Below are 12,065 nucleotides of genomic sequence, written 5' to 3'. Positions count from 1 at the left end.
AGGCTTGAACTGAAGATGGAGCAAATGCCTATCATAACATCTTCCTAACCACAAGAAGAATGGGATGTATTTGCACAATGACCAGATTTTAAAGCTATATAATGTAAATTAGTATTATAATATCCCTGATATTTCTGTAATTCCTCTGTATTCTCATTATCACTCTGTCAAAATATCTGTCAGTTACTATATTACAGTTTACTCAGATAAGAATCTGAAACTTCATAGCATGACTCTCCTTTATTTAACAAAAGCTACAGGAATATGTCTCGCTAAAAGAAAAATTATGTTAGGTGTGGCCACCATTCCTGAGTTTTACTATTTTTATACTCTTCTATTTTCTTTCAACCAAAGATTTTTTAAGATTATATAAACCTTATGCTTTTAAAAAAATTATAAACAGAATAAATATTATTTGACTATCCACATAGAAATAAAAATCACTCAGACTGGGGAAAAAAAGGACATAAAGGCTTATATAAATCCCTTGTGACACATTAGAAAATAAGTAGCAATACTCAGAAGCTGGGAAGCAAGACAGTTGTTATGCATTAGCTCCTTCCAGATCTTTTCTCCTCCTTCTTCCAAGTTTTCATAAACAAGTTGAAGCCGAAGTTGGAAGGTACTTGAAAAATTCCCTAGCCCAACTCCTGACACTGAGCAAGAAGCTCTCTCACCACATCCGTGAAAAAGAGCTCTTGAACTCGACTAACTGAAAACCAGTTCTCAAAGCAGGCTGTTAGTGATACTACCTGCCAAGGTAGTCTTCTCCATTCTTTTTTTTTTTTTTTTTTTTTTTAAAATTTATTCATGTATTTGACAGCGAGAGAGCACAAGCAGGGGGAGCAGCAGGCAGAGGAGAGGGACCTTGCGATCATGACCTGAGCTGAAGGCAGATGCTTAACAAACTGAGGCATCCAGGTGTCCCGACAACAGCCTTCTCCATTCTTAAGCAACTTGAATTTTTAGAAAATTCTTCCTCCGGTTTGGCCAGCTGGGGCCTGGATGGGCGTTACCACCTGGGATGCTGTAACTACTGTGGCTTTTGCTTGTAGGACAGATTAGTCAGGCACCCAACTGACTTTGTAATTTGTTGTTCAAGATGGAGCACAGAGTCAAACGGGGTGCTAGATATAATTATATCAGGACTGTCCCAGACAGTCTGGTGTATGTGAGCACCCTCACTATCAGTAGGGAGAGAGGGTCCAGGCCCNAGCAGCAGGCAGAGGAGAGGGACCTTGCGATCATGACCTGAGCTGAAGGCAGATGCTTAACAAACTGAGGCATCCAGGTGTCCCGACAACAGCCTTCTCCATTCTTAAGCAACTTGAATTTTTAGAAAATTCTTCCTCCGGTTTGGCCAGCTGGGACCTGGATGGGCGTTACCACCTGGGATGCTGTAACTACTGTGGCTTTTGCTTGTAGGACAGATTAGTCAGGCACCCAACTGACTTTGTAATTTGTTGTTCAAGATGGAGCACAGAGTCAAACGGGGTGCTAGATATAATTATATCAGGACTGTCCCAGACAGTCTGGTGTATGTGAGCACCCTCACTATCAGTAGGGAGAGAGGGTCCAGGCCCAAAAGAGGAAGGCAAGATTTGGGAAGGTCATCGGGACCTCCACCAGCTGGGTTTGAGCTCAGAGCTTGGCGTGTTCTTGTCAAAACACCAAGGCCGAGACCTAGCTGCGCAGGCTAGGCAAACGACACATTATGGAAAGTTTGGGGAATGAGAGGCATTTGCGTGTCTGCATACCAAATACCAGACTCAGGCTTAGGATAGCAAAATTAGTTGCAGACCACTGATGATGAGGGAAAAGACCCCCATATAGTCAAGGTACGTTCCAGCGCACCAGCGCCCCGCCTGCAGATTCTGGACTATAGTGGCTACAACCTAGTAGGCCTGGAGAAGGTACAGCTGATTGTAGCTACTTCAGTTTTTTGAAACAACAGAGAAGAAATTGCCCTTTTCTATATGAAAGTCCTTCAAATATTTGAAAACAGCTTTTACAACTTCCTTTTGTCATTTCTTCCACTAGCTAAACATACACCGTTTCTTCAGCTCAGGAAATGTGATGCTCCAGACTGAGCATGCTGGTATTCCAGATGAGGGCCCGCGGCCGCATCAGAGGAGGGCAGAATTATCATATGACACATGCTTAGTGGAAGGGCTTTTTCTGTTAGTGGTTCACATTAAGTTTGTGATCAAATAGCTCTGCAAGAATTGTTGCGTAGATTTCTGCTATTGAGTCAGGCTTCTCCCATTCTTTACTTGGAAATTTTAAACCTTTGATCCCAAATGAATGACTTAATGCTCATCCCATTAAATCTGGAGGCCCAGGAAGGGGAATGCCTAGGCTGACAGCCCTGGCTCTGCAGCTTGCTCTCTGTGGCCTCAAGCCAACCACTTCATCACTGATCCTCGGCTTCCCGTGGAGGGAGAAGCTGAGGATCAGATGACTAAATGTATGTGAAAGCACTGTGTAAACTGTGAAGTAAAACCAGGATCTGAGTTTGCATGGATTTTTTCATTTGTTCTTTCTACAAATTTTTATTCAATACCTACAACCACACACTACCTTGGGTACTGAGGATATATTTCTGGCCTATATTCAATGCCTACAGAGATGATACAGTTCGCTGCCTCTTGACTTTCTCATTTATACAATTAACTATCTGTTTCAGTTTTGTGTTACCTGAAAATGTGGTAATTCCCTTTATGCTTTTTCTAGATCTCTTAACATTTTAAATTATATGAAAGATGATTCTTGTAGCATTCTAGTGAGACTGTTTTTCAAGTTGTTACAAGTAATTAATTCTCACTGGATGCAGTTTTTCACAGAAACCCACAGTTGTAGACTATCATCTAATTTAGAGTGCAGGAGTTTTCTGCACCTTCTCCCCTGCTCCCTTAGCAGCTGTGTCTGCTGTATCACGGATACTCTTTCCCCTGGAAGCTGCAGGAAGTCACTCTCTTCATGGTACCCGAGGCTACCACTCCTAGTCTGGCTGAGACGGCAAGCAAGCTGGTAACTATTTACTTCTTGGATTCCCACGTATCCCACCAGCATAACTAAAGAATATAGCGAAAACCCACCAAAGTACTGTTTGCTGCTGCTTATCCGCAGGGTGACTTGGCAACTGGGGCAGCTTTTCTGTCTCACTTGATGGTACAGCTGGAGAACGAAAGGAGTGAAGGATGGCATGTACTAGGCAGGAGGACAAAAGGAAGGGCTGACTTCTCTTCAGTTGCTTTCTCATCCTTCCTTTTGGCAGGCCAAACCCAAACTCTATTGCACAGAATCATTTACTGTAGATGATCCTTTAAAACCAGTTTTAAAATTTCCATTTACCAGACCATGGATATAACTTTGTTACAGAATATTTCTTTATAATGACAGTACTGCAGGGCTCAGTGAAGGGCTAAGTGATATAAGTTGTTCATTCTTCATTCCACAGATAGTAAGTGAGCACAGAGGACATAGTAGTGGATGCTACCGTGTTCTGGGAGGTCAGACATGTGGTCAGAGTGACGCACCAGGACTCCTGTGTGCACAAACCAGCGTCAGAACTGTCAGGGAATGTTTGAGGGACTCCATGACAATCACGCCATGTTTGAGGATACCAAAAAGGATGCCTGATCAACACTGCTTGATTTGCACCAGACCCCAGCCCTGTGGAGGAGCACTTGAACTAGCTAGTACAGACCTAGCTAATGGACTGGCAGGCCCTGGAAGGGGAAAAAGAAACAGGGGACATCTGGGGGAAAATAAAGCACATGAGAGATCAGTTTGACAGAACGAGTCTGAACAGCAAGGCTTGCTGTTAGGGGGGTAATGATAGCAGCTACTATGCCTAGCTGCTGCATATGGCTGGAAGAAGGAGGGGCAGGATAGAGAAGAAAGAACTATGTGTCACTAGGGCCCCAACCCTCATTTGCGATGAACCCCTCTGGGCATAAGGAGCCAACAGCATTATTCTGCTAACTGCAGAGTGAACACAGGCACAGTGGAGACACTGCGCTAAGTCAAGAAGAGGTCACTGGCAGGATAAGAGTGAGCAAAACAAGGTATCAAAAAACAAAACAAAACAGAGCAAAAACAAACAAACCACTGGTCAATAGAGCAGAAAGACTGAAGAGTCTCAGGTGTGATTTCCACATGGACTCCTAGAAGGAATATCTTGGAGATGAACTCTTCAGAACAAAAGCTGAACATTTTGCAAATCAAGAGGAAAAGAGTCCCAGTTCAGTGAGATCTGGGGTACTGAAGGTGAAATCTGGGAAATATCCATCATAGATCAAAGAGTTAAAATCAGATGTCGTATCTTTATGATGCGTAAATAAGTTTCAGTCAGTACCACCCATCCATATGACCATAACATTTAAAAATATAAGCTTATGATCACTGATAAAGAAGAACCACTTTTTGATTGCCTTTTTGATAAATGACTGGCTTGACAAAGAGGTGCAATAGGAGAAATCTTAGTATGATTCCAATACTGAAAATGGATGCAGAAAATATTCCCTTATAGAACAATTATTTGCTAGATCACTTATTTGCTATAAATGCATAATTAATAATTGGCAAAAATAATAAGTAGGCACTTCTTACTTTGTGATGGTTCGTTGAAAAGTCCTAGAACTACTTGTTTGTACAGAGACTCATCTTTAATCAGCCTTTGGGCTGCTTCCAAATTCACGGGATTTTCTAGCGCTGGATTAGAAAGCATAACCTATAGGAAAAAAATGTAAAAGTTCAGGTTTTTAAAGTAAACTCTTCTGCTAGAGAAAAAAAACAAGCCAGCACATACTACAGTAACAAGCATTTATTACACGGCTATTATGTATCCATCTGGAGACAGATACAAAGACAAATGAGACATAGTTCCCACTCTCAAGAAACTCTTGGTCTGTCTTGGTGTTATTCTGTACATTCATGAGCCAAACATTAGGATCAAATCAAGTTACAAGTTCCTTCCTCTAGCCTATTCCTTTCTATCACATGGATTTAAATTCAATTTATATGTAAAGGAAACTAAACATTAGGAATATATAAAGGAAACTAAACATTAGGAAACACTGAAACGCTTCCTTTTTTTTTTTTTTTAAGATTTCATTTATTTATTTGACAGAGAGAGAGAGAGAGACAGTGAGAGAGGGAACACAAGCAGGGGGAGTGGGAGAGGAAGAAGCAGGTTCCCTGCTGAGCAGGGAGCCCAATGCGGGGCTCGATCCCAGGACCCTGGGATCATGACCTGAGCCTAAGGCAGATGCCTAATGACTGAGCCACCCAGATGCCCCCACTGAAACATTTCCATTAAAAAAATAAGTTTAATTTTTAACATAAGATCATATATAGGTCATGGATAAACAAACATATGTGATAAGGCTGTGTATACTTCAACATCCCTCCAGTACAGTGAATGAATTTGGTATGTATAGTTTTCTATGCTGCTGTAGCAAATTAGCACAAATTTAGCAGCTTAAAACAATACCAACTTATTATCTCACATTTCTGTAGGTGGCAAATCTGAGGTGGACAGTCTGGTTTCTCTTTTCCAGATTTACTAAGACTAAAATCAAAGTGTCAGCTGGTTGGGTTCTTCTCAGAGGTTCTGAAAGAATCTGTTTTCAACCTTGTTCAGGTTGTTTCTTAGCTGAATTCAGTCCCTTGCATTTGTAGGACTGAGGTCCCTGTTTCTTTACTGGCTGTTAGCTGGGGGCCATCCTTAGCTCCAAGAGGTCTCTTGCAAATTACATCTGAACCCCTACATTTCGGAGCAATTGAGTATGAAAAATCCTTCTTATACTGGGAATCTTTCTGATGTTCCCTCCTGCCACATCCATTCTCCTTCTTCTACTCTATTTCTCTGAGCGACTCTTCTGCCTTCATCTTCTATTGTTAAGGGGTCATATAATTACTTCGGGTCCACCTCTATAATTCAGGATAACCTTCCTATTTTAAGGTAAGCTGATTAACTGTAATTCCATCTGCAAAGCCCTTTTATAGCAGTATGTAGATTAGATTGAATAACCAGAGGATGGGAACCTTGGAGGGATATCTTTAAAATTCTGTCTGCCGCCTGGGTGGCTCAGTCGGATAAGTGGCTGCCTTTGGCTGGGGTCATGACCCTGGGGTCCTGGGATGGAGCCCTACAACAGGCTCCCTGCTCAGCAGGGAATCTGCTTCCACTGCTCCCCCTGCTCGTGCTCTTTCTCTAATAAATAAGCTCTTAAAAAAATAAAATAAAATAAGATTTTGCCTGCTATAGTATATGTGTACCTGGACAAAATAGGGGACCAGTAGTAACTTAATAGTTCTGCTAGTCTTATTTATCTGGCACATCAAAATTATTTATTTGCCCAAATTGCAAATACTTATTCAATAACTTCCATATTTTGAATATTATAACATGAAAATTAGATAATAAAATATAACCAAAATAATAACTACCAGAAAACCTAAGTGTAGCTGAAGGTCATAGTGGATAACTGTGACTTAAGTGTCACAGAAATGACGACAGTCATCGCTAATGAAAGCAATAATCTGACATCTGATATTTCAAAGGCAATAATAATTTACTGCTGTTAATTGAATTTTTCTGTTTGGAAAACATATCTGAGCTGTATCTCCAAGAATATTCTGAGTTGCTTAAATAAGGATTCAGTGTGGATTGCACTATACCTTTCAAAGTGGGTAGGAAGCAGATGAAACTTATCTTCAAGAGTAAGCTTTTGGTCTTTGGCTGGAATGATAATTCTACTCAGAGAGACACATCTGGTAAAGTTTATTCAGTAGTCTTTGCATTGACACTATGCCTAAGACCTTGTCATATTATGTGTACACAAGCTACTAAGTATACTTAGTGATTTTTAAGAACTGGAATATATTAAAATGTATGAATCAGACACCCTGCTAAAATAGTAAAAAGTAAAGGTCCAATTTTTATTTTTTTGAAGATTCTCTTTATTTATTTGTCAGAGAGAGAGAGAGAGCACACGCACACATGGGGGGGGGGCGCCAGAGGGAGAAGCAGGCTTCCTGCTGAGCAAAGAGCCCGATGTGGGAGTCAATCCCAGGACCCTGGGATCATGACCTGAGCTGAAGGCAGATGCTTAACCGACTGAGTCACCCAGGCATCCCAAGGTCCAACTTTTAAATTAGCCATGTGATAGTGTGGAACAACATAAGCAACTTTCCAGAGGATAAGTACAAAAAACTGGAGCATCAATAAAAAACTGCAACAGTAGGAACAATTTATAATCTCTAATTAAAGCCCATGAATTTGGAATTCCTGTTATGGATGAGTGTTGCTATTTACCTTTGCATTATATATTGAAGTATAAGTGTTCTTATAACCTTTTATAAGATTATAACAATTTTAAGAGGAGATGATTAGTATATTTAGACTTTAAAATATTTTAAACACCATTTCAAATGCTACTCCCTTGAATAATAATGTGATAATTATACATATGTTTCATCTATTATTCAAAGAGAAATATTCAGAAATTATGGTCCATCCATGTACTGTCCATTACATAGGCACTAGCCATATGTGGCTATTTAAATTGAAATTAAACAAAATAAATGAAAAACCCAGTTCTCAGTTACACTAGCCACATTTCAAGTGCACAGTAGCCACATGTCTAGTGCCTACTGTATTGAACAGCGCAGATATTGGACATTCCCATCGGTGCAGGAAGTTCTACTGGGCAGTGCTGACCTTGAAGGAACTATTAAATAGCCATTAAAATATTAACTGCAGGGGCGCCTGGGTGGCGCAGTCGTTAAGCATCTGCCTTCGGCTCAGGGCGTGATCCCGGTGTTGTGGGATCGAGCCCCACATCAGGCTCCTTTGCTGGGAGCCTGCTTCTTCCTCTCCCACTCCCCCTGCTTGTGTTCCCTCTCTCGCTGGCTGTCTCTATCTCTGTCGAATAAATAAATAAAACCTTTAAAAAAAATATTAACTGCAGCAATATGAAAATTACTTGAAATAAAATGGTAAGTGAAAAATAAATAGGTCAAATAATTTATACATATAAACCATATTTGGAACAATGTAAAAAATTCAGGTTCATTCTTTCATTTGTGTTACTTAGTATCTACTGTCAGCACTGTCTTTTGTAGGTACTGGGGAATCAGACATGATTGGACCTATTCCCTGACCTCGAGGAACTTGTAGTTCAATAGCAGAAGACAGATAAGAAAACAGGGGTGCCTGGGTGGCTCAGTCATTGGGTCTCTGCCTTCGGCTCAGGGCGTGATCCTGGAGTGTTCTGGGATCGAGCCCCACATTGGGCTCCTCCGCTGGGAGCCTGCTTCTTCCTCTCCCACCTCCCCCTGCTTGTGTTCCCTCTCTCGCTGGCTGTCTCTCTCTCTGTCAAATGAATAAATAAAATCTTTTAAAAAAAAAGAAAGAAAGAAAACAGTATGTGCATTACAGTATTACAGTCCTCTCATAGACATTTGCCTAGAGTACCACTCAATGGGTGGGAGACAAAAGAAATCCCTCAAATACCAAAGCCATCAATTCTACTTCCAAAAGAAAGTCAGGAAAGGCACCGCAGTGGAGGACTTATCGGCCCTGACTCTTCCAATGTATGCAACTGCTTCCCAGATAGAGCAAGAGGGAAGGAGAAAATGGGTTGTCAGTGACTGAGCACTTTTTAAGGTTCAAGACTTGCTTGGGTTTGTAACTTTAGAATTGAGAACTCTATGTTTTTTAACCTGAATTGAACCAAGCACTGTGAGTGAAGAAAAGCATGAAGATACAATAGGAGCAGAGCTGCTCAGTGCTGTTAGGGAGAGTCTGAAGCCCAGGTGTGAAGACGAGTAGATCCTTTGTCAGGCAATAGAACTGAGGCTAACCCTGCAGTGAATGTGCAACTGAAAGATTTTAAACAAAATCAGGGGAGAAAACATTAGAGGGAAATGCTAATCATAGTAGGGTTAGGGATTTTCTTTATGATTATCAGTGATTTTCTTTTCCTTTCTACTATCTTTTTTTTATTATTTTATTTTAGAGAGAAACAGCGTGCTCTGGATAAGTAGTACTAATGGCGGGGAGGGGCAGCGGGAGAAGGAAAGAGTAAATTCCAAGCTGACTTCCTGCTGAGCCTTCAAACATCCAGTTTTACTATTCCTTTTTTTTTTTTTTAAGCTTTATTTATTTATTTGAGAGAAAGAGACAGAGAGAGCACACAGTCTCTGCTGGGGTGGGGGGAGGCAGAGGGAGAGGGGAGAGGGAATCTCAAGCAAACTCCCTGCTGAGTGCAGAGCCGGATGTGGGGCTCCATCTCACCACACTGAGATCATGACCTAAGCCAAAATCAAGAGTCAGATGCTAAACCGACTGAGTGACCCAGGCGCCCCTCAGTTTTACTAATCTTAAGGCAGATCCTAATCCAGGTAGAAGAGATAGGACTATGACTCAGTTTGAAGGAATCAAAAAGATCAACTCCAGATATTTGCATATCATGCTCACCTCTTTACAGTTTTTGCTCAAATGTCTCTCCCTGAATATGGCCTAGCACAGGTAGGAGCTCAACAGATATTTGTAGAATGAATGAATAAGTTTGAACCTTTAATCTCTAAGAAAGATTGCTTTTCTCAGTATACTAAGATGACTAGACAATTTTTTTCAAAAATAAGAAATGGGATTTGTATTATAATTTTACGTGATTGAGGGAATTCAATTCATACACAATACTTCATTCTGTAAGTATTCCAAATAATCAAAATTTAATAGTTTATCTTCAGATACTATTAATGACGAGTAGGTCCACAGAAACATCACTGAGCCAGATTATAGGTGGTCAAAGCAAGTGCCACTGAAATAACTTACTTTAGCACCAGATGAGAAAGGAGGTTTTTTTGAGGGTCAGAAATAACAGAACGCTGAGGCATGCTTCTAAGGACCATGAATCCAGGGGGTAAAGGTCCATTCCAGAAACAGACATCAATCTGAGGGGATGAAAAACTCCCTGCTTTAATTGTTCACTGGATTTGATATGAAAGTTTATAAAAGAGCAAGTAGCTAGCACTGTGAGCAACAAAAGATAAAGCTGAACATTTTAAGTAGTAGTCATTTGATACACCTTTCTGAGGAAGGCAAAATTCATGAATGAGGAAAGATCATTTCCAATATTATGAAGTAAAAAGTTAGAAGCCAAAAGAAAACTTGAGACTATATTTCTAGAATTGAAACCATCCAGTTCTTTTTAAAATGAAACATATATTCTTTCATTGTAAAGGGCAGTAACTATCAATTTCACTTTAAAATAATAATCTTGGGATGCCTGGGTGGCTCAGTTTTAAGCCTGCCTTTGGCTCAGGTCACGATCACAGGGTCCTGGGATCGAGTCCCACATCGGGCTCCTTGCTTAGTGGAGAGCCTGCTTCTCCTTCTGCCTGCTGCTCTCCCTGCTTGTGCTCTCTCTGACAAATAAATAAACAAACAAAATCTTTAAAAAAAAAAATCTTTATAAGTTCCACTTTATAGCCTTGGTGTAAAAATATTGATTTAAATAAGCTTACTCAAATCCTTCAAACATTTAAATATTCATTGTACATCGTAATCCTTATATTTTGAATAACTGGGATTGTTGAAAGTATTAAAGAACATTATATTAATTATATTCATCCATTCTTACCTGGAGGGCAAGTAAGTGCTGCTCAAGGTATAGCTTGTATTCCACTTATCAGGGTCATCCAAAAAATCTATACAGGCCCGACCAGTATTTTGGTCTACTGTATTAAAATAATATATGAATATTGACACATCTAATACAATTATTATTTACAATTCATGATCAAAATATCATAGGCAAAATCAGAAAGCAAAAGACAAAGCAGAAAAGTATTTTCAATGAATGTGACTGACAGCTGATATAGTGTAACTGTTAAAAGCATGGGCTTTGGTGTCAGACACACATAGATCTGAATGTTGACTGCCCCACCTGTCAGCTGCGCTATGTTGAGCAATTTAACTTTACCTCTTTAGGTCTCACTTTCCTAATATGTAAAATTGGGATATGATGAAAGTACCTTCCTTCACTGAAAAGAATTAAAAAATAAAGTACTTAATAGAGTACCTGACATGTAGCAAATCCCCCCAAATCATAGATACCCTTAATAATGGTCTAATATATTAAAAAAAAAAAAACCAACTTTGTAAACGACTAGAGAAACATTTCTACTCTTATAGAAAAATCTTGCAATAAAAAGTTATGCACTGAAGGGCGCCTGGGTAGCGCAGTCGTTAAGCGTCTGCCTTCCGCTCAGGGCGCGATCCCGGCGTTGCGGGATCCAGTCCCACATCGGGCTCCTCCATTGGGAGCCTGCTTCTTCCTCTCCCACTCCCCCTGCTGTGTTCCCTTTCTCGCTGGCTGTCTCTCTGTCACATAAATAAATAAAATCTTAAAAAAAATAAGTTATGCACTGAAAAGAAAATTTTGGAAAGTTAAAAAGAGGTGCTTGATTTGACACTGGACTGTAAAACTACAATAATTATAACCGCAGGGTGGGACATGAGATTAAACAATGTGATAAGAGCCTTGAAACAAATCCTACTATGTATTAAAATTGTTGTATATTAAAAGCGCAATCATGACTCAGCAGCAAAAGAAGATTATCAACCAATGGCATTAACAAGTGCTGCGCAAATTACTCATTGTCCTTTGGTATTTAGGCTTCCTTTCTTCTACCTCTTCTGGAATAAGGAGTACTATGCCTGCCCATCTCCACCCTCTGTGTGGTTTTAGATAAATACTAGTTGCCCACAGTTTCCCCAGCTTTTCCTCCAGCAAGATGTGGCCATGTTGCTAAGCCGTAATCATGGGATATCAGCAGAAAGAAATTAGAAAGAAAGAAATTGTGAGATATTATCAGAAAGAAAGAAAGCGTGCAACTTCTAGATCATACTTCCTAAAGGAAGCTGTTTTGCCCTCTTTGTCTTTTCCCCTTCCCACTGGCTGGAAATGGTCACAGAGTAAAAGTCTTACATCCAGAAATGATACCCGCACGTTTAGGATGGCGAAACCTCCCTGCCAGCTTTGTTC

At 40.2% G+C, this 12,065-nt stretch overlaps 1 protein-coding gene across 1 annotated transcript in view; it reads right to left on the bottom strand.

The window, feature by feature from the left end:
- Positions 1–12,065, bottom strand: part of UBE2U (ubiquitin conjugating enzyme E2 U) — a 43,280-nt gene that overhangs the window by 24,925 nt on the left and 6,290 nt on the right. Inside the window, 4 exon segments of the mRNA XM_034653617.1 lie at positions 3,136–3,164; positions 4,608–4,735; positions 10,659–10,675; positions 10,678–10,755. Coding sequence (XP_034509508.1) covers positions 3,136–3,164; positions 4,608–4,735; positions 10,659–10,675; positions 10,678–10,755 — 252 coding nt within the window.

Source organism: Ailuropoda melanoleuca, chromosome 2, assembly GCF_002007445.2.
Source record: "Ailuropoda melanoleuca isolate Jingjing chromosome 2, ASM200744v2, whole genome shotgun sequence".
In the NCBI taxonomy this organism is placed as follows: domain Eukaryota; kingdom Metazoa; phylum Chordata; class Mammalia; order Carnivora; family Ursidae; genus Ailuropoda; species Ailuropoda melanoleuca.
The sequence above is the reverse complement of the archived record's forward strand: the minus strand, read 5'-3'. Positions and strand labels throughout refer to the sequence as shown.